Consider the following 22665-nt stretch of genomic DNA (forward strand, 5'->3'; position numbering starts at 1 on the left):
ACCCCCGGGGCCCTGCTTCACAGGCCTGCCTGTTCTGTATTCCCCGCCTGCTCCCGTCACGCTAACAGGGTCCTGCACACTCACGGCGGGGTCCAGTCGACACATCAGCACTACCACGTTCCCCATTAAAGCTTTGCAACGACCTCCGTCGCATTGTCCGCCTGACAGCCTAATGGGTGCACGGCGCCCCGGGTCATTAACACAAAAGGCTCCAAAATTAAAGAGTTGTTTAAGTCATCTGTCCTAAATGCCTGGTTAATATTCGTCTTGCAAATGAGCCGGCTCGAGCGCGACCCCTGAGACCGGCTGCCTGCCTCGGCTAAAGCCCCCGTCCCCTGGGGCGCTGATCCTCGGCTCGCCAGGCTGCCCCGTGCATCCCTCTGCCAGCCCCCTTCATCCCCTCCCCCCTTCTTTCTCCGTGTCTTCCCTCCTATCATTCCCGCTTCTTTCTTCTTTCTGCCTCCAGTTCTGTGCCCTATACCTGCATCCCTTGCCTCCAGTTCTGTGTCCTATGCCTGTATCCCCTGCCTCCAGTTCTGTGCCCTATGCCTGTATCCACTGCCTGCGGTTCTGTGTCCTATACCTGCATCCCCTGCCTCCAGTTCTGTGTCCTATGTATCCCCTATGCCTGTATCCCCTGCCTCCAGTTCTGTGCCCTATGTCTGTATCCACTGCCTGTGGTTCTGTGTCCTATACCTGCATCCCCTGCCTCCAGTTCTGTCTCCTATGCCTGTATCCACTGCCTCCGGTTCTGTGCCCTATGCCTGTATCCACTGCCTGCGGTTCTGTGTCCTATGCCTGTATCCCCTGCCTCCAGTTCTGTGTCCTATGCCTGTATCCACTGCCTCCGGTTCTGTGTCCTATGCCTGTATCCCCTGTCTCCAGTTCTGTGCCCTATGCCTGTATCCACTGCCTGCGGTTCTGTGTCCTATGCCTGTATCCCCTGCCTCCAGTTCTGTGCCCTATGCCTGTATCCACTGCCTGCGGTTCTGTGTCCTATACCTGCACCCCCTGCCTCCGGTTCTGTGCCCTATACCTGCATCCCCTGCCTCCAGTTCTGGGCCCTATGCCTGCATCCACTGCCTGCAGTTCTGTGCCCTATACCTGCATCCCCTGCCTCCAGTTCTGTGCCCTATACCTGCATCCCCTGCCTCCAGTTCTGTGCCCTATACCTGCATCCCCTGCCTCCAGTTCTGTGTCCTATGCCTGCATCCCTTGCCTCCGGTTCTGTGTCCTATGCCTGTATCCCCTGCCTCCAGTTCTGTGCCCTATGCCTGTATCCACTGCCTGCGGTTCTGTGTCCTATACCTGCATCCCCTGCCTCCAGTTCTGTGTCCTATGCTTGTATCCCCTGCCTCCAGTTCTGTGCCCTATACCTGCATCCCCTGCCTCCAGTTCTGTGTCCTATGCCTGTATCCCCTGCCTCCAGTTCTGTGCCCTATACCTGCATCCCCTGCCTCCAGTTCTGTGCTCTATACCTGCATCCCCTGCCTCCAGTTCTGTGTCCTATGCCTGTATCCCCTGCCTCCGGTTCTGTGCCCTATGCCTGTATCCACTGCCTGCGGTTCTGTGTCCTATACCTGCATCCCCTGCCTCCAGTTCTGTGTCCTATGCCTGTATCCCCTGCCTCCAGTTCTGTGCCCTATGCCTGTATCCACTGCCTGCGGTTCTGTGTCCTATACCTGCATCCCCTGCCTCCAGTTCTGTGTCCTATGCCTGTATCCCCTGCCTCCAGTTCTGTGCCCTATGCCTGTATCCACTGCCTGCGGTTCTGTGTCCTATGCCTGTATCCACTGCCTGCGGTTCTGTGTCCTATGCCTGTATCCACTGCCTCCGGTTCTGTGTCCTATGCCTGTATCCACTGTCTGCGGTTCTGTGCCCTATGCCTGTATCCACTGCCTGCGTTTCTGTGCCCTATACCTGCATCCCCTGCCTCCAGTTCTGTGCCCTATACCTGCATCCACTGCCTGCGGTTCTGTGTCCTATACCTGCATCCCCTGCCTCCAGTTCTGTGTCCTATGCCTGTATCCCCTGCCTCCAGTTCTGTGCCCTATGCCTGTATCCACTGCCTGCGGTTCTGTGTCCTATACCTGCATCCCCTGCCTCCAGTTCTGTGTCCTATGCCTGTATCCCCTGCCTCCAGTTCTGTGCCCTATACCTGCATCCCCTGCCTCCAGTTCTGTGCCCTATACCTGCATCCCCTGCCTCCAGTTCTGTGTCCTATGCCTGTATCCCCTGCCTCCAGTTCTGTGCCCTATGCCTGTATCCACTGCCTGCGGTTCTGTGTCCTATACCTGCATCCCCTGCCTCCAGTTCTGTGTCCTATGCCTGTATCCCCTGCCTCCAGTTCTGTGCCCTATGCCTGTATCCACTGCCTGCGGTTCTGTGTCCTATACCTGCATCCCCTGCCTCCAGTTCTGTGTCCTATGCCTGTATCCCCTGCCTCCAGTTCTGTGCCCTATGCCTGTATCCACTGCCTGCGGCTCTGTGTCCTATGCCTGTATCCACTGCCTGCGGTTCTGTGTCCTATGCCTGTATCCACTGCCTCCAGTTCTGTGTCCTATGCCTGTATCCACTGTCTGCGGTTCTGTGCCCTATGCCTGTATCCACTGCCTGCGTTTCTGTGCCCTATACCTGCATCCCCTGCCTCCAGTTCTGTGTCCTATGCCTGTATCCACTGCCTGCGGTTCTGTGTCTATGCCTGTAGGTATCCAGTTAATATGTCGAAAAAATAATTTCGAATAACAAAAATGTCAAACAAATTATACCTACATTTTTTTTAGAATGTCTTATTTTTTTTGTTTTGCGAGTTAAAAAAAAAGGGTAAAAAAGGGGGTTTGGGGGGGAACCCCCCCATTTCATACATTTTTTTAAAAAAAGATATTCAAATTTTTTTTTTAGGTATCATTTTTTCGACATTTTGGCATTCGAAATTATGTCATTCGAAATATTCACTATAAACCGGTAAAACTATTTATATAACTGGGTCTCCATTGCTATTTCATTCCTGGGAGGAGAGCGCTATATTTTACCCCTCTGGGTGATGTTTTTTTTCTCCAAACCATGTGTGATGTGGTTTTTGTTGGACCCTAGTGTAATACCTGTACAAGCACGTGATACCTACGGGTTTGGGCCCTACACAAATGCAATAAATACGTAAATAGCAAAGGTAGCTCCGCGATGTGCGTGCAGCTTGCATGCCACCACACCTGCTGGAGTCCTTGTGTGGCCCTTAGCCCCTTACTTCTTCTGATGACATGAACCGTGTTTTTTTTAATTTCTCTGCAAACCTCTTTCCTCTGTAAATTTGTATATATTTTCAGCTTGATTAATCATGTTGCCTTTTTGGGCCATACTCAGTCCTCTTAGACTGAGCCCCCAAATATATAACTCTTTTGTGACTCGGTAGTAGACTCGGCCAGCTTAAGGCACTAAGTTTCCCAGTGACTGCCCTTAAACATGACTGGCGGCTTAATATCGGGCACCCCCGGGGCCCTGCTTCACAGGCCTGCCTGTTCTGTATTCCCCGCCTGCTCCCGTCACGCTAACAGGGTCCTGCACACTCTCGGCGGGGTCCAGTCGACACATCAGCACTACCACGTTCCCCATTAAAGCTTTGCACCGACCTCCGTCGCATTGTCCGCCTGACAGCCTAATGGGTGCACGGCGCCCCGGGTCATTAACACAAAAGGCTCCAAAATTAAAGAGTTATTTAAGTCATCTGTCCTAAATGCCTGGTTAATATTCGTCTTGCAAATGAGCCGGCTCGAGCGCGACCCCTGAGACCGGCTGCCTGCCTCGGCTAAAGCCCCCGTCCCCTGGGGCGCTGATCCTCGGCTCGCCAGGCTGCCCCGTGCATCCCTCTGCCAGCCCCCTTCATCCCCTCCCCCTTCTTTCTCCGTGTCTCCCCTCCTATCATTCCCGCTTCTTTCTTCTTTCTCTTTCATGTCATCTCTACTTTTCGGTTGCTTTTTTCTATGCCCTGCAGCTCCCCTCTTCCTTTCATTTCTTTTACTGTTTCCTGGCCCTTCACTCTTCCACTCTCTCTTTTATTTCGCCTTTTCCTGGTGCCTTCCACCTTCCTTCCTTCCTTATTTTCCTTTTCCTGTTTCCTGGACCCTCTCCTCTTACTTTCTCTCTTTTCCTTCACTGTTTCCTGCTACTCCTCTCACACGTCTCTCTTTTCTTGAATATGTTTGTGGACCCTCCCGTCTTCAGTGCTCTCTTTTCTTTTGCTGTTTCCTGGCTCATCCCCTCTTCCTTTCTGTCTTTTCTTTTGCTGTTTCCCGGACCCACCTATCTTTCTTTCTCCCTTTTCTTTTTCTAATTTCCGGCTCCTTTTCTCTTACATTCTATCTTCTCTTTTGCTGTTTCTTGCACCCTCTCGTCTTCCTTTCCCCCTTTTTTTTGCTGTTTCCTGGCTCCTCCCGTCTTCCTTTCCCTCCTTTCTTTTGTTGTTTCTTGCACCCTCCCGTCTTCCTTTCCCTCCTTTCTTTTGTTGTTTCTTGCACCCTCCCGTTCCTTTCCCTCCTTTCTTTTGCTGTTTCTTGCACCCTCCCGTCTTCCTTTCCCTCCTTTCTTTTGCTGTTTCTTGCACCCTCCAGTCTTCCGTTCCCTCCTTTGTTTTGCAGTTTCCTGACTCCTCCCGTCTTCCTTTCCCTAATTTCTTTTGATGTTTCCTGACTGCTCCCGTCTTCCGTTCCCTCCTTTCTTTTGCTGTTTCCTGGCTCCTCCTGTCTTCCTTTCCATCTTTTCTTTTGCTGTTTCCTGGCTCCTCCTGTCTTCCTTTCCCTCTTTTCTTTTTCTTTTTTCTGGCTCCTCCCGTCTTCCTTTCCCTCTTTTCTTTCGCTGTTTCCTGGCCCCTCCCAACTTCCTTCCCCTTTTCTTTTGCATTTTATGGCTCCTCCCGTCTTCCTTCCTCGTTTCTTTTGCTGTTTCCTGGCTCCTCCTGTCTTCCTTTCCCTTTTTCCTTTTGTTATCTCTTGCACCCTCCCGTCTTCCTTTCCCTCCTTTCTTTTGCTGTTTCTTGCCCCCTCCCGTCTTCCTTTCCCTCCTTTCTTTTGCTGTTTCCTGACTCCTCCCGTCTTCCTTTCCCTTTTTTCTTTTGCTGTTTCCTGGCTCCTCCTGTCTTCCTTTCCCTTTTTTCTTTAGCTGTTTCTTGCACCCTCCCGTCTTCCTTTCCCTCTTTTCTTTTGCTGTTTCCTGGCTCCTCCTGTCTTCCTTTCCCTCTTTTCTTTTGCTTTTTTCTGGCTCCTCCCGTCTTCCTTTCCCTCTTTTCTTTCGCTGTTTCCTGGCTCCTCCCAACTTCCTTCCTCTTTTCTTTTGCTTTTTCTGGCTCCTCCTGTCTTCCTTCCTCATTTCTTTTGCTGTTTCCTGGCTCCTCCTGTCTTCCTTTCCCTTTTTCCTTTTGTTATCTCTTGCACCCTCCCGTCTTCCTTTCCCTCCTTTCTTTTGCTGTTTCTTGCACCCTCCCGTCTTCCTTTCCCTCCTTTATTTTGCTGTTTCCTGACTCCTCCCTTCTTCCTTTCCCTCTTTTCTTTTGCTGTTTCTTGGCTCCTCCCGTCTTCCTTTCCCTCCTTTCTTTTGCTGTTTCCTGGACCCTCCCATCTCCATTCTTCTCTTTTCTTTTGCTCTTTCCTGGACCCTCCAGTCTCCCTTCTTCTCTTTTCCTGTTGCCTGGCCTCTTCCCTATTTCATCCTTTTGTCTTTCTCTGTGTCCTAACCCCTCTCCTTCTTTCCCTCTTTTCTTTTGCTGTTTCCTGGCTCCTCCCATCTTCCTTTCCCTCTTTTCTTTTGCTGTTTCCTAGCTCGTCCCATCTTCCTTTCCCTCTTTTCTTTTGCTATTTCCTGGCCCCTCCCGTCTTCCATTCCCACTTTTCTATTGCTGTTTCTTGCACACTACCATCTTCCATTCACTCTTTTCTTTCGCTGTTTCCTGGACCCTCCTGTCTCCCTTCTTCTCTTTTCTTTTGCTGTTTCCTGGACCCTCCAGTCTCCCTTCTTCTCTGTTCCTGTTGCCTGGCATCTTCCCTATTTCATCCTTTTGTCTTTCTCTGTGTTCTAACCTGCCTCCTCCTTCCCTCTTTTCTTTTGCTGTTTCCTGGCTCCTTCCGTCTTCCTTTACCTCTTTTCTTTTGGTATTTCCTGGCTCCTCCCGTCTTCCTTTCTCTAATTTCTTTTGCTGTTTCTTGCACCCTCCCGTCTTCCTTTCCCTCTTTTCTTTTGCTGTTTCCTGGACCCTCCCGTCTTCCTTTCCCTCTTTTCTTTTGCTATTTCCTGGCCCCTCCCGTCTTCCATTCCCACTTTTCTATTGCTGTTTCTTGCACGCTACCATCTTCCTTTCCCTCTTTTCTTTTGCTGTTTCCTGGATCCTCCTGTCTCCCTTCTTCTCTTTTTTTTGCTGTTTCCTGGACCCTCCGGTCTCCCTTCTTCTCTTTTCCTGTTGCCTGGCCTCTTCCCTATTTCACCCTTTTGTCTTTCTCTGTGTCCTAACCCCCCTCCTCCTTCCCTCTTTTCTTTTGCTGTTTCCTTGCTCCTCCCGTCTTCCTTTACCTCTTTTCTTTTGCTGTTTCCTAGCTCCTCCCGTCTTCCATTCCCACTTTTCTATTGCTGTTTCTTGCACGCTACCATCTTCCTTTCCCTCTTTTCTTTTGCTGTTTCCTGGACCCTCCTGTCTCCCTTCTCTTTTTTTTTGCTGTTTCCTGGACCCTCCGGTCTCCCTTCTTCTCTTTTCCTGTTGCCTGGTGTCTTCCCTATTTCATCCTTTTGTCTTTCTCTGTGTCCTAGCCCCCTTTTCCTTTGTTTCCTGGCCTCTTTCTCTCTCGCTTTCACTCTATCTTGCTCACTCTATTCTTTGTTGATCTTTCCTAGGGCCATGTCTTCACATGTGCCATCCTCTCTGCCTAGGACCGTCCTCTTCCCACTTCATTTCTCTGTATCTTGGGTCAAATGAACCCAGGGTTTGGATCCTGCATTGACCTATTTTGATTTAATTATATTTGTATATATATAATTTAGTCCATGTTGATTATTTAAACTATGTTGAAAAAACCTTAAAAATATATATGTGTCCCAATGGCTGGTAAGCAAACTAAAGGCGACTCCTGTAGTTACACAGGCCTCAGGTTTCTAAAAGGTTCCATAGCTACTTGCGGTTAGAAGATCACGCCGGACACTGCTCAGCGCCTGCCCCAAAACAGTGTTTCCTGGCTAGTTAGGGCACCCCCATAACGCCTTTCCCAACTCCAATAAGAAGTTAAGGGCACAGGTGGAAGGCCGTGGAGTGAGGGACAACGAGGATTGCAGGTGTAAGGCAGAGAACTGCAGGCATAGGATACAGGTATAGGACACAAAACTGCAGGCAGGGGATACAGGTACAGGACACAGAACTGCAGGCAGGGGATACAGGTACAGGACACAGAACTGCAGGCAGGGGATACAGGTACAGGACACAGAACTGGAGGCAGGGAATACAGGTATAGGGCACAGAACCGCAGGAAGGGGATACAGGTATAGGACACAGAACTGCAGGCAGGGGATACAGGTGCAGGACACAGAACAGCAGGCAGGGGATACAGGTACAGGACACAGAACTGCAGGCACGGGATACAGGTACAGGACACAGAACTGCAGGCAGGGGATACAGGTACAGGGCACAGAACTGCAGGCAGGGGATACAGGTACAGGACACAGAACTGCAGGCAGGGGATACAGGTACAGGACACAGAACTGCAGGCAGGGGATACAGGTACAGGGCACAGAACTGCAGGCAGGGGATACAGGTACAGGACACAGAACCGCAGGCAGGGGATACAGGTACAGGACACAGAACTGCAGGCAGGGGATACAGGTACAGGACACAGAACTGCAGGCAGGGGATACAGGTACAGGACACAGAACTGCAGGCAGGGGATACAGGTACAGGTCACAGAACTGGAGGCAGGGAATACAGGTATAGGACACAGAACCGCAGGAAGGGGATACAGGTACAGGACACAGAACTGCAGGCAGGGGATACAGGTACAGGACACAGAACTGCAGGCAGGCGATACAGGTACAGGACACAGAACTGCAGGCAGGGGATACAGGTACAGGACACAGAACTGCAGGCAGGGGATACAGGTACAGGACACAGAACTGCAGGCAGGGGATACAGGTACAGGACACAGAACTGGAGGCAGGGAATGCAGGTACAGGGCACAGAACCGCAGGGAGGGGATACAGGTATAGGACACAGAACTGCAGGCAGGGATCCAAGAATAGGACACAGAGTCGCAGGCAGGGGATACAGATATAGGAACCAGAATCGCAAGCAGGGGATACAGATACAGGACACAGCACTGCAGGCTGGGGATACAGGTATAGGACACAGAATCGCAGGCAGGGGATGCAGGTATAGAACACAGAATCGCAGGCAGTGGATACAGGTATAGGACACAGAATTGCAAGCAGGGGATACAGGTATAGGACACAGAACTACAGGCAGGGGACACAGGTATAGGACACAGAACTGCAGGCAGGGATAAAGGTATAGGACACAGAATTGCAGGCAGGGGATACAGGTATAAGACACAGAACTGCAGGCAAGGACACAGGCATCGGGCATAGAATCGCAGGCAGTGGATACATGCATAGGACACAGAACTGGAGGCAGGGGATGCAGGTATAGGGCACAGAACTGGAGGCAGGGGATGCAGGTATAGGGCACAGAACTGCAGGCAGTGGATACAGGCATAGGACACAGAACTGGAGGCAGGGGATGCAGGTATAGGGCACAGAACTGCAGGCAGTGGATACAGGCATAGGACACAGAACTGGAGGCAGGGGATACAGGTATAGGGCACATAACTGGAGGCAGGGGATACAGGTATAGGGCACAGAACTGGAGGCAGGGGATGCAGGTATAGGGCACAGAACTGCAGGCAGTGGATACAGGCATAGGACACAGAACTGGAGGCAGGGGATGCAGGTATAGGGCACAGAACTGCAGGCAGGGGATGCATGTATAGGACACAGAACCGCAGGCAGTGGATACATGCATGGTTTATAGTGACTATTTCGAATTACATAATTTCGAATGCCAAAATGTCGAAAAAATGATACCCAAAAAAAAAAATTTCGAATGTCTTTTTTAAAATTTTTTGTTTGAAATGGGGGGTTCCCCCCCAAACACCCTTTTTTAACCCTTTTTTTTACTCGCGAAACCAAAAAAAACATGTAAATCAAAAAATAAGACATTCTAAAAAAAAATTTTAGGTATCATTTTCTTTCGACATTTTTGTCATTCGAAATTATTTTTTCGACATATTGACTGGATACCATTTTACCCCGAATATCCTACAATATAATAAAAGGCCAGATATAAGTTTGTCCGATGCAGTCATGCGCAGTAGACTGCCCCCTTCACCTTTTCGTCACCACTAGACGGAGCTGTTGCCTTAGGAAATATATTTGGTAGGCACTTTAGCCCGGGCTTTCACAATAGTTTATGTTATATTATGTTAAGCTTTTATTCTCTGTCTTATGGCGCCTGGCTTGACTAGAAAATGGTGTGATGTGCACCCCCGCCCGGGGTAACCAGACCTTGATCTCTAGAGGAAAGGAGAAGGGAAAAGGTGAGATGGAGGGATACGCGGGAGTAAGGATTGGAAAGCAGGGGGTTGCAGGAGAGGGTGTTTGGCTGCCACTGGCAGTGAATCCGATGGAGCATTGATCAGAAAATGGAAAATAGGAAATCTGGTGCCAAGGAGCTTTTTCCAGTGAGGGCATCTTCTAAATCTCAGGAGGTGGTACTAGAATTAGAGCATGGCTGTACGATGTTCCCCAGATGTGCTCCAGTGTGCCCTTGAACCCTGGAGGCTTTGTTGTCAGCTACCGTTTCATAGGCGTCTTATGCCAATCCCCACATATTAATCTGGGACTACCAAGGCCACTGTCAGTAGTGACAGCCAAGTGTTGGCTGTGCAAAAGGTGAAAGCAGGGATCACAAAGGGCAAACACGAGAAGCCACAGATGCACGGCCTACCAGATGAGTAAGGAAGAGATGGTGAGCCTGACCCTTGCTGCGCCACAAGTGCACGGCCTACCAGACGAGCAAGGAAGAGATCGCGAGCCTGGCCCTTGCTGCGCCACACGTTCACGGCCTACCGGATGAGTAAGGAAGAGATGGTGAGCCTGACCCTTGCTGCGCCACACGTTCATGGCCTACCGGATGAGTAAGGAAAATATGGTGAGCCTGACCCTTGCTGCGCCACACGTGCACCGCCTACCGGATGAGTAAGGAAGAAATGGCGAGCCTGCCCCTTCCTGCACCACACGTTCACGGCCTACCAGATGAGTAAGGAAGAGATGGTGAGCCTGACCCTTGCTGCGCCACATGTTCATGGCCTACCGGATGAGTAAGGAAGAGATGGCGAGCCTGACCCTTCAAGTGCCACACGTGCACGGCCCACCAGATGAGCAAGGAAGAGATGGCGAGCCTGGCCCTTGCTGTGCCACACGTTCACGGCCTACCAGATGAGTAAGGAAGAGATGGTGAGCCTGACCCTTGCTGCGCCACACGTTCACAGCCTACCAGATGAGTAAGGAAGAGACGGTGAGCCTGACCCTTGCTGCGCCACACGTTCATGGCCTACCAGATGAGTAAGGAAGAGATGGTGAGCCTGACCCTTGCTGCGCCACACGTTCACGGCCTACCAGATGAGTAAGGAAGAGATGGCGAGCCTGACCCTTCCTGCACCACAGATGCACAGCCTACCAGATGAGTAAGGAAGAGATGGCGAGCCTGACCCTTGCTGCGCCACACGTTCATGGCCTACCAGATGAAAAAGGAAGAGATGGCGAGCCTGCCCCTTCCTGCGCCACAAGTGCACGGCCTACCAGATGGGCAAGGAAGAGATGGTGAGCCTGACCCTTCCTGCACCACAGATGCACGCCTACCAGATGAGTAAGGAAGAGATGGCGAGCCTGACCCTTCCTGCACCACAGATGCACGGCCTACCAGATGAGTAAGGAAGAGATGACGAGCCTGACCCTTGCTGCGCCACACGTTCACGGCCTACCAGATGAGTAAGGAAGAGATGGCGAGCCTGACCCTTCCTGCACCACAGATGCACGGCCTACCAGATGAGTAAGGAAGAGATGGCGAGCCGGACCCTTGCTGCGCCACACGTTCACGGCCTACCAGATGAGCAAGGAAGAGATGGCGAGCCTGACCCTTGCTGCGCCACACGTGCACGGCCTACCAGATGAGTAAGGAAGTGATGGCGAGCCTGACCCTTGCTGCGCCACACGTTCACGGCCTAACGGATGAGTAAGGAAGAGATTGTGAGCCTGACCCTTGCTGCGCCACACGTGCACGGCATACCAGATGAGTAAGGAAGAGATGGTGAGCCTGACCCTTGCTGTGCCACACGTGCACGGCCTACCAGATGAGTAAGTAAGAGATGGTGAGCCTGACCCTTGCTGCGCCACACGTTCACAGCCTACCGGATGAGTAAGGAAGAGATGGCGAGCCGGACCCTTGCTGCGCCACACGTTCACGGCCTACCAGATGAGCAAGGAAGAGATGGCGAGCCTGACCCTTTGCTCGCCACACGTGCACGGCCTACCAGATGAGTAAGGAAGTGATGGCGAGCCTGACCCTTGCTGCGCCACACGTTCACGGCCTAACGGATGAGTAAGGAAGAGATTGTGAGCCTGACCCTTGCTGCGCCACACGTGCACGGCCTACCAGATGAGTAAGGAAGAGATGGTGAGCCTGACCCTTGCTGCGCCACACGTGCACGGCCTACCAGATGAGTAAGTAAGAGATGGTGAGCCTGACCTTTGCTGCGCCACACGTTCACAGCCTACCGGATGAGTAAGGAAGAGATGGTGAGCCTGACCCTTGCTGCGCCACACATGCACGGCCTACCAGATGAGTAAGGAAGAGATGGTGAGCCTGGCCCTTGCTGCGCCACATGTTCAGGGCCTACCGGACGAGTAAGGAAGAGATGGCGAGCCTCCCTCTTCCTGCACCACACGTTCACGGCCTACCGGATGAGTAAGGAAGAGATGGCGAGTCTGACCCTTCCTGTGCCACAAGTGCACTGCCTACCAGATGAGCAAGGAAGAGATGGCGAGCCTGACCCTTGCTGCGCCACACGTGCATGGCCTACCAGATGAGTAAGGAAGAGATGGTGAGCCTGACCCTTGCTGCGCCACACGTTCACGGCCTACCAGATGAGTAAGGAAGACATGGTGAGCCTGACCCTTGCTGCGCCACATGTTCACGGCCTACCAGATGAGTAAGGAAGAGATGGTGAGCCTGACCCTTGCTGCGCCACACGTGCACGGCCTACCGGATGAGTAAGGAAGAGATGGCGAGCCTGCCCCTTCCTGTGCCACACGTTCACGGCCTACCAGAAGAGTAAGGAAGAGATGGTGAGCCGGACCCTTGCTGCGCCACACGTTCACGGCCTACCAGATGAGTAAGGAAGATATGGTGAGCCTGGCCTTTCAGGAGCCACAGATGCACAGCCTACCAAATGGGTAAGGAAGAGATGTTGAACCTGGCCACCAGATGATTAAGGAAGAGATCGTGAGCCTGGCCATTCAGGAGCCACATATGCAGGGCCTACCAAAAGAGTAAGGAAGAGGTGGTGAGCCTGGCCCTTCAGGAGCTGCACATGCACAGCCTACCAGATGAGTAAGGAAGAGATGGCGAGCCTGACCCTTCCTCCGCCACAGATGCACGGTCTACCAGATGAGTAAGGAAGAGATGGTGAGCCTGACCCTTCCTGCTCCACAGATGCACGGCCTACCAGATGAGTAAGGAAGAGATGGCAAGCCTGACCCTTCCTGCGCTACACTTGCACGGCCTACCAGATGAGTAAGGAGAGATGATAAGCCTGACCACCAGATGAGTAAGGAAGAGATGGCGAGCCTGGCCCTTTTGGAGTCGCACGTGCACAGCCTACCAGATGAGTAAGGAAGAGATGGCGAGCCTGACCCTTCCTGCGCCACACATGCACGGCCTACCAGATGAGTAAGGAAGAAATGGCGAGCCTGACCCTTCCTGCGCTATACGTGCACGGCCTACCAGATGAGCAAGGAAGAGATGGTGAGCCTGGCCCTTCAGGAACCACACGTTTACAGCCTACCAGATGAGTAAGGAAGAGAGGGCGAGCCTTGCCCTTCTGGAGTCACAGGTGCACGGCGTACCAGATGGGAAAGGAGGGGATGGTGTGGTGAGCCTGGCCCTTCAGGAACCACATGTGCACGGCCTACCAGCAGAGTTAGGAAGAGATGGTGAGCCTGGCCCTTCAAGAGCCACACGTTTATGGCCTACCAGATGAGCCAGGAAGAGATGGTGAGCCTGGCCCTTCTAGAGTCACAAGGGCACATCCTACCTTATGAGTAAGAAAGAGATGGTGAGCCTGGCCCTTCAGGAGCCGCACATGCACAGCCTACCAGATGAGTAAGTAAGAGACGGTGAGCCTGGCCCTTCAGGAACCACACGTTTACAGCCTACCAGATGAGTAAGGAAGAGAGGGCGAGCCTTGCCCTTCTGGAGTCACAGGTGCACGGCGTACCAGATGGGAAAGGAGGGGATGGTGTGGTGAGCCTGGCCCTTCAGGAACCACATGTGCACGGCCTACCAGCAGAGTTAGGAAGAGATGGTGAGCCTGGCCCTTCAAGAGCCACACGTTTATGGCCTACCAGATGAGCCAGGAAGAGATGGTGAGCCTGGCCCTTCTAGAGTCACAAGGGCACATCCTACCTTATGAGTAAGAAAGAGATGGTGAGCCTGGCACTTCAGGAGCCACACGTGCACGGCCTACCAGAAGAGTAAGGAAGAGATGGTGAGTCTGGCCTTTGAGGAGCCACACGTTTATGGCCTACCAGATGAGTAAGGAAGATATTGAAGTAGGAGAATGGGAAAACACCCTCCCACTAGTCTCATCCAGACCATGGCCTACGGGATCAAGGCCCAAGCATCCCCCACGAGAGGAGTTCGAACAATTCCCTTCCTTACCAGATGACAAAGTATCCTGCTTCAAAAGCATACACATATCCACTAGCACTCCTTGATCAAGCCGACGCCTGCGACATGGATCAGCTCGAATAGAACAACAGCCATAAGTATTCACATCATTAGAGATGCCATGACGACATAGCCAACAGACAAGAACACACGTGCCACGATGCGCACCTGTCACTCACACACCAACCCACACGAAGAACATACTCAGCGATATGAGGTAGTGGACTGACGTACCCACGGACATGCATCGTTATTATTTCTCACATAGGCCTTCTACAGCACCGCAGAAATGCAAGACGCCTGAAGAGCTTGTGTATATGCTTGCATCATATGCATATTTCTCACATAGGCCTTCTACAGCACCGCAGAAATGCAAGACGCCTGAAGAGCTTGTGTATATGCTTGCATCATTTTCGCTAACCATCCCTATGGGACGACACCATATATACCTAATGCTGCATATGACACTCTGTCACCCTTCGACCTCCATAGTATGGATTATGTACCGCTACCCACGAAGTAGGCACAAGTAGGTCACAAGCAAGCGTCCCCAGGCAGGAGCCTTGCAAACGAAAATCCTCCCAGAACAAAAAACGCAAGCGCTGACCATGCAGAACGAGCCCCCAACGAGAGCTCATAGCCAAAGCCAGGATGTTGCAACCCACATGCCGCGTTCCCAGTGCCAAGGTTATACCTGCCGGTGCCAAACCATCAGAGCAGAAAAACACAAATCTAATGCTCACCATTCTGCTCCAGCCACGGTCTCCCCACACGTGACCAAGCCGAACTGACACGATGCCAAGCTCACGAGACAGAAAATCGCCAGGGTCCCACGTCTGGGACACAATTTGCAACAACGAAGCGGCAAGTTGGACACCTACAGCGATGGGAAAGACCTGCTCACCAGCCCGTAAGCAGACCTGTCCATTGTCCGTCACAAACACATAGTTGCACATTGTTGCTAATGTCAGGTACACCGCGAGCTGGGAACGGTGATGGTCCCAGGCTTGGGGGCTCATGGGAGAACCAATCAGAATACAGGGGGCTCATCACTGACACCATTACTCTTAGCCAATCACTAAGGGTCCCCTTGTAACAATTTTGTTGTAGCAAATGCTAGGGACAGCCCAAGTGCACCACCTGACCCGTCCTTATCCACTAACATTTCCTCACATAGGGTAACTATACCAACCCTACCACTCGGGGAACCAACCCGAAATGGCGATAGGTTTTGTGACGATTTTCCCAGGTGACGCAAGTAGCGCATCATACTGCTGTAAAAAGGGCCTGCGAGCCCCACTAACGATGAGATTCTCACCGGATGCATACGAGCTGAAAACTATCCCTGCCGTTACTATAATAAACAGCAGTAATTACTTTGCTCCTTGTGTGTGTCTCATACTCCTTTTGGGACGCGGGAGGAGTTGGGGCCTCCCCAACCCCAGAGATCTGCGGACGGCACTGCCGGCCCCCGGGAAATCACCCCGACAAGTTGGTAGGTGGCGCTGCTGAGCTCTGTTTGAGATCTGTTTCCCCTGAGAGCATCATTCCAAGTCCTCTTGCAACGAGGCAACCCGGCAGCGCGGCCCCCTCTGCCGTTGCCCTCTTTTGAGGACTACAGGACCATCGCGGAACTGCGAGAAGACCGGACAGCGCAATCCGGATATTGGCCCTCGGGAGCCGACTTGAGAAGTATCCCGCCCGCGGTTGGCGAGTGTCCAGACGTGGTCCAGACGAGGGGAGGTAGCGAGCTGCTTTGGAGGGGTGCCCGCAGTCCAGCGTCCCAGGCTCACGAGGGCTTGGTGAGTATGACACACCCAACAAGCAATGTAATGTTGTGCGGGAGGAGGGAGGAGTTGTAATAAGGGTGGCTGGAGGTGTTTACAGTGTGTTGAAGAAGACTTGATTAATAAGTGTTAATAGACGAGTGAGCGGTAGTGGGAGAGGCACGAGGGCCGTCTTCTACCACCTCACGAAAAGAGTTGGGTGGAGCTCAAGCTACCACGCGCGGTTGTTAGAAGGCACTGATTTGTCCAGATCGTGGGCACCTGTAAAAGGGGTGTATGTGGCTTTCCTATGAATTGGCGTTATAGATCAATGAGTAGACAAGGATCCCTACTAATTGAGTTGAAGCACGTTAGGTAGATGAAGTTTCCCCACAGGAGGTAGCTAGTTTTGTTCCCAAGTGCGGAAGACGATTGGCTTGTTAAGCTCCCCGAGAGAGAGGGGGCGTATCACATGCGAGGTGACGCAGCATGCGCAGTCCGATTGTAATAAGTTAATTGATTGATGTATCCCCCACTTTTCTTGGGAAGACAGCTGTGGGATTTACGAGGGGCAAGAGGGTTAGAACATATCCCCTGCGCGCTCTTTTGATTTCATAAAGTTTTCTTATCAATAATAGTTGGCAGAAGTTGGTGACGTTGCCCGTAGGGCTTGTATAGCACACTGCGACCATCTGGTTTTGATCGAGGGGCGGCCAGGGGGCAGGAAGTGGGAAAGGGCTGGACAGAAGGGGAGAGAAGGCCAGGCACAGAGAACGCCGGCTGCACTTGATAAGGGAGGGGCGAAAAAGGGAGAGGTGGCCGCGCCCGGAGAAAACCGGTCACACTCAGCAAGGGGGTTGAAAAAGGGGAGGGAGAGGGCTGGAGAAGAAAGGAAGGTGGGGCAGTTGTAAAAGCACGCCACACAGGGCACGCAGCTGCAGGAAAAGGAGAAAGAAGGATCGGTTGCAGTATCAGAAGGAAAGATGGAAAAGGAAGGGACAGACGATATGTCTCTGGCGAAGGTAGTAAAGAAGGAGGAAGGAGGGTTGAACCCAGTAACAGAATTAAGAGAAGCCGCCAGACAACAATTAACAGCCGCTGAGGGGTACTCCAACCCCGCGTACAGTCCTCTACCATATGCCCCTACAGATAGCTACGAGAGGGGGGCGGTGGTGACAGGCACGATAGACTTAAACCCAACACAGGCAGGCACGGGGGAGGGAAGAAAAGCGGGGAACACATTGCAAACATAGGACCAGAAACATGGATAGCAGCACAGGTACTCCTAAAGCTCAGAGGGACACTAACAGGGGAAGAAGAGGATGCAGTGAGGAGGGTGAACAAGGAAGAAATGGATAACACACAGACAGGGACCAAGGTGAGTAAGACAAGAGAAGGTCAACTGTCACAGGTAGAGGAAGAAATGTTGGAGGAAAGGTTGGCTGAATTAAGAGAAGTACGAAGCGCACTGATCAGACAGTTCGAGCAAGAAACAAGAGGAATGAAGAAGGAAAGAAAGGAGAATAGGGACGAACAGGAGAAGATGAAGGAATGAACGGAAGAGAGGAAGAAGGAAGCGGAGCAGATAAAGGCAATAGCAGAGAGGGTGTCACGCGCAGAGCAACGGGAAATGACAAGGAAGGAGGAAGAGAAGGATAGGGAGATGGAGCTGTGGAAAAAGAAGATATTATCTGAAAGCGCCCAGAAGTATGAAGAAGGTAAAGTAATAGAGAGCATATTAAAAAGGGAAGGGGCAAAATGGGGAAAGAAGGAAGAAGAAGAAAGGATATTAGCGAAGGTAAGTGCAGAAGTAATGGAAGAATTACACAGGAAGAGAGAGGAAATAGGTGGTGAAATATTGGGAAAGAAGGAAGAGGAGAAAGGAGGCAGGGGAGTGGAGCACAGAGTAAGAACTTACACACGCCAGGACTCGGAGGTGGCTACAATGTCAACACAGGGGGCAACTGTTAAAGGAGGAGAGCACAAGGATGCAGACTTAATAGATTTAAGGACGGTAACAGTGGCGGGAAAAAAGACAGAGTGGGGATTGTCCTTTGTTGATGGATTTTGCAGCGAGGAGGAAGAATGTTCGGGAAAAGGTGGAAGAGATGCCAATAGGGAGAGTTTAGATAAACTGTACATTACACGCACTAACTGCGAGTCACCATGGGCATGCGGCAGAAGGGAAGAAGAAAACACAGGTGAACAACAGGTAAAAGAGGTAGCAACGAGAACGCCACAACCATTAATACTGACACCAGTACAAACACCACGCCCACAAACACCACGCCCATTGACGCCCACCCCTGCACACACCCCTTATGTCGGCAGACTTAGGGACCTCCCAGGACGCAGGCAGGAAGAACGGGCGAGCACGCCCACAGTAAGACAAGAGGGTAACAGGAGAGGGAGGAAGGATGAAGGGGACGATAGAACAAACCACTGTAATATTGATTTAATTACAGAATTACCCGACAAAGAGGAGGATGAATACACTGACATAACCCCATGGGCACTGGGGGAAATGAGGGGGTACAATTTAATGCCACTTCTGGAAAGGGGAGAGGCCAGACCACAATATGTTCCCTGGAAGCATGCTGATAAAGAGAACATAAAATGTAGACTCCCGTCACTAAGTAGAGGAGCAGGGAAGTGGATATATGAGATGGAAAAACACACTGCGAGACAAAAACTAGCGGTGGGGGATGTGAAGGGGCTCTTAATCTCAATATTGGGGGATGCCGCAGATGACATATGAAAAAGGGCGGGCTTCCCAGGTGTCACAATAACAGACACGTCACATGATGGAGCGCCATTTGCCAACTGCAGACATGCGCTGTTGCAGGCTTTAAGGGTTCAGTACCCAGACACTTCAGACATAGGAGCAATAACGTCACGCAAGATGCGTGAGAATGAAGATCCTGTTGATTACATCCAGGAGATTCAGGAGAAGTGGCGCCTGGAAACACGGGAGCCGTGGGATAAAACGCTAGCAATTTTCTACCATATATTAATACAAGGACTCCCGGAGCAAGTACAAAGGCAGCTGAAGAAAATAGTGGGGATGGAAGTTAAGGCCTGGCCGGAAATACAACTAACTATAGTACACCACTGCAGGTTGTGGCAGGAAAAGATGAAACAAAAGGAGGAAGATAGGAAGGCAGAGGAGGCTAAACTAGTACAGAAGAAGCTATCTAAATATGCCATGGAAGGAGCACTAATAACAACACCCACCCCCATGCAGGTGACAGTTGCACAAGACACAACACAACAGCAGGTAGCTCAACTACAGCAGCCAGCATAAATTATAACACAGCAGATGCCCCCGCCCCCACGATACACGGCATACGCTCGAGGAGGATATATGCAAATAGGAAATGGATACTCTAACAACTACAGGGGCAGGGGCGGAATGATGAGAGGGAGGGGCTATGGCCAAAATGCACAACAACAAGGAGGAGGGTTCCGGGGCTATTACCCAAACGGACAGCAAGGATAACAAGAAAACACGGGGGGGTTTCCTATGGCAGGTCAGAGAACCACCAATATGTTGGACTTGTGGGATGGTGGGACACATGTCACGCACTTGCAGGATGAGGCCCACCCAAGCAGCCTGCGGGGAACAAGGACAACAAGAGCCTATGGGGGACCAACAAGTTTACCAACAACAACAAGGAATACAACAATGCCTACCACATCAACAAGCGCCACTGCAACAACCACAGCCACAGACACAGGTACAAACATACACACCACCACAACAACAGATACAAACATACACACCACCACAGCCACAGATACAAACAGACACACAACCACAGCAACAGATACAAACATACACACCACCACAGCAACAGACGATAGCAACACAACAACATCAAGTGCAAACGGTACAGCAGCTCACACAAATACAGGACAATGCAGTATCAACAACTGATGCACCCGTACAGCAGACACAGCTAGGGAAGGTGACATTATTGGGTCACAACCCTTACACAGGAAGCGGTCAGTCACTATACCCACAATAGGACAGCCCACAGACGTCTTTGATGTGTCCCATCCTATCAGTAACACTTAACACTGCGGAGGAACCATGCATACAGATGGCGATAGGTGACAGAAATGTCTCCTTCCTAGTTGACACCGGGGCCACGAGGTGTTGCATAAGGGAGGGGAAGTTTAAATTGTCAGGCGAAGCTATGCACACTCAAGGATTTTCTGGGGCTCGAGGGTTGGTTCCCTTTACTGATAACATCCCCTTATCTATACAAGATCACGACATGTCTCTTCCACTTCTGTACTCGAAGTAGTCACTAGTAAACATACTTGGAAGAGATATAATGAGCAGATTAAATATGACCATCTCCTTCATGGAGAAGGGAATAATTTGATCAACACCAGGCATCAACATGCTCACAGCATGACACATATTGCAGGCTTACTGCGGCCAAATAGTGGCCCGGGCTGAGCCAGTAGATGGAGACCTCTTCCAATATGGGACAGACATGGCAATAGCATGGTTGCCTGGAATTGAGGGCACAATTTGGAGAAGGCCAGCAGCTTACCTATTTAGACCTGAAACACCAGCAAGTGAAAAGGAGGGGAAACTGATTTCAGTAAACATTGAGAGCATCATGGCAAATGCAGACTACATCGCAGTACATGCCCAGGATCGAGAGTGGAGGGCCTGGAGAGCTGTAATAGCACTGGCAGAAGGGTGCAGGCTTTCACAGGTATCTGATGAGGAGCTCTTCTCGGACGACAATGGAGAGGGAGAGACAGTGTTTGGGATGAGCATTAACATTTGGTTGAAGGTAACATACAAGCAAGTGGCACTAAAGATGGCAATGCACTAGAGGCACCCGCCCCTACACCAGTGCATTTTACGAGGAAGACATGGCAGCTGTAGCAACATCACTGTGGACCACCAGCCCATATGACGTTGGCTGCATCAAAAGCATTGGTGGAGTAAAAATAAAACTGAAAAAAGGAGCAATGCTACCGAGAGTAAAGCAATGCCCACTATCAAAAGAGGCAGATGAGGGCATATATGAAACAATAACGGCCCTAATAAATAATGGTGTATTAGTGCCATCAGAGTCACCTTGCAACACTGCTGTGTGCCCTGTATGCAAAGCAAAAGGAGGGTCTTGGTGTTTCATCCAGGATCTGAGACCCTTGAACTACACTGTAGAAGCATAATACCCCATAGCAGCTAGCCCAGCCCCCATACTATGTGGAATACCAGCAGAGGCATCACGGTTTACCGTGATTGACCTAAAAAATGCTTTCTTTTCGATACCTCTGCACCCAGACTCACAGGACCTGACTAGCTTCACATACCACAACACAAAATGGAAACACACAAGGTTGCCCCAAGGGTACTGTGAGTCACCATTTGAGAAACATCGAGATGGAGAGCACGGTGATGCAATATGTGGATGACATCATCATCTGCAGCACCACAGAAGAGAGGTGTAGGAAGGACTCGTAAAGATGCTCACAGTGTTAGCTGAAAAGGGGTACAAAGTAGACAAGGAAAAGTTACAGTACTGCCAAGAACAGGTGCTCTACATGGGTCAGCTCATTTCACAGCATGGAAGGAACATTGCACCACAAAGGGCACAAGCCATAACAAACACACCACACCCACAGACAGTGAGAGAACTACAGCAATTTCTGGGCCTTTGCAACTACTGTAGGGCGTGGGTTTTTGACTACAGCTCATACATAGGACCCCTGCTCGAGGCCCTTAGTGAAGCACAGAAGGGGGACAAAAGGTTGGGATGGACAAGAGAAATGAAAGAGGCATTTGACGAATTGAAACACGCCATCTCAACAGCACCAGTGCTGGCCAGTGCAAACTATGAACACCAATTTTTCATCTTCTCACACTGCGACTCAGCAGTAATGAAGGCAGTATTGACACAAAAACAAGCATGGGACACAAGCCTGTAGCATTGTACAGCAGACACTTAGACCCTGTAATGTTAGGTCACTTCCCTTGCAAACAGAGCCTGGCCGCCGCAGCCTTTGCGGTGGAAAAATCATCTTCAATAACAATGGAGTGCCCCACCACACTATTTGTGGAAAACGCCCTCTTTGCCATACTGAACAAGCCCAAATCGACATTGACCACACAGAGGGCATCAGGGTATGAGATTATTTTGTCAAGACCAGAATTAACGATTGTTAGATGCAGTAATGTAAACCCAGCAAGATTTATAGCTGAGGTAGTTGAAGATGGTGACTACACTCATGATTGCACACAGGCCATTGAAATGTATTCCAGCGCAAGAAAGGTGGAGGAAAATGCCCTAGAGGGGGAGAGATAATGTACATTGATGGGTCCTCAACAATTGACCAGAGTGATGGGGTAAGAAGGACAGGAGCAGAAGTGGTTCGGCTGACAGAGGATCGGATGTATGTACCAGTAAAATGTGTCCAGTTACCACAACATTACTCAGCCCAAGAAGCAGAACTAGTGGCCCTAATTCTGGCACTAAAAGAGAGCAATGACAAGAGAGTAACAATATATTTGGACAGTGCATATGTCACATTGGCGGTGCACTCAGGGTTAATAAAATGGCAATGAAGGGGGTTCAGAAGAGCAGATGGTACCCCAGTACAACATGCCCTTCTACTTGCTGAACTGATTGAAGTAATTAATGACCCTAGAGAAATAGCCCTGGTGAAGTGTCAGGCACACACTAACGTGGATGACCCTATCTCAAAAGGTAATGAAATGGCAGACGCACATGCCAAACATGCTGCGTAATTTGGCGAGATATGGACCCTACCAGAAACACACAAAGATAAGGGGAAGGCGGAAGCAAGACAGATGTTGATGAAGGAGGGGTACACACACATCCC

The 22665-nt window shown here is 51.0% G+C and overlaps 1 protein-coding gene across 1 annotated transcript; it reads right to left on the bottom strand.

Moving 5' to 3' along the window:
- Positions 1 to 4659: 4659 nt before the first annotated feature.
- On the bottom strand, positions 4660 to 5358 carry LOC138452788 (octapeptide-repeat protein T2-like). Its single transcript, XM_069605130.1, has one exon. The coding sequence runs from the start codon at positions 5356 to 5358 to the stop codon at positions 4660 to 4662; it is 699 nt and encodes a 232-aa protein (XP_069461231.1).
- Positions 5359 to 22665: the final 17307 nt, after the last annotated feature.

Source organism: Ambystoma mexicanum, chromosome 4p (genome assembly GCF_040938575.1).
Source record: "Ambystoma mexicanum isolate Mex_15411 chromosome 4p, UKY_AmexF1_1, whole genome shotgun sequence".
Taxonomy (NCBI): domain Eukaryota; kingdom Metazoa; phylum Chordata; class Amphibia; order Caudata; family Ambystomatidae; genus Ambystoma; species Ambystoma mexicanum.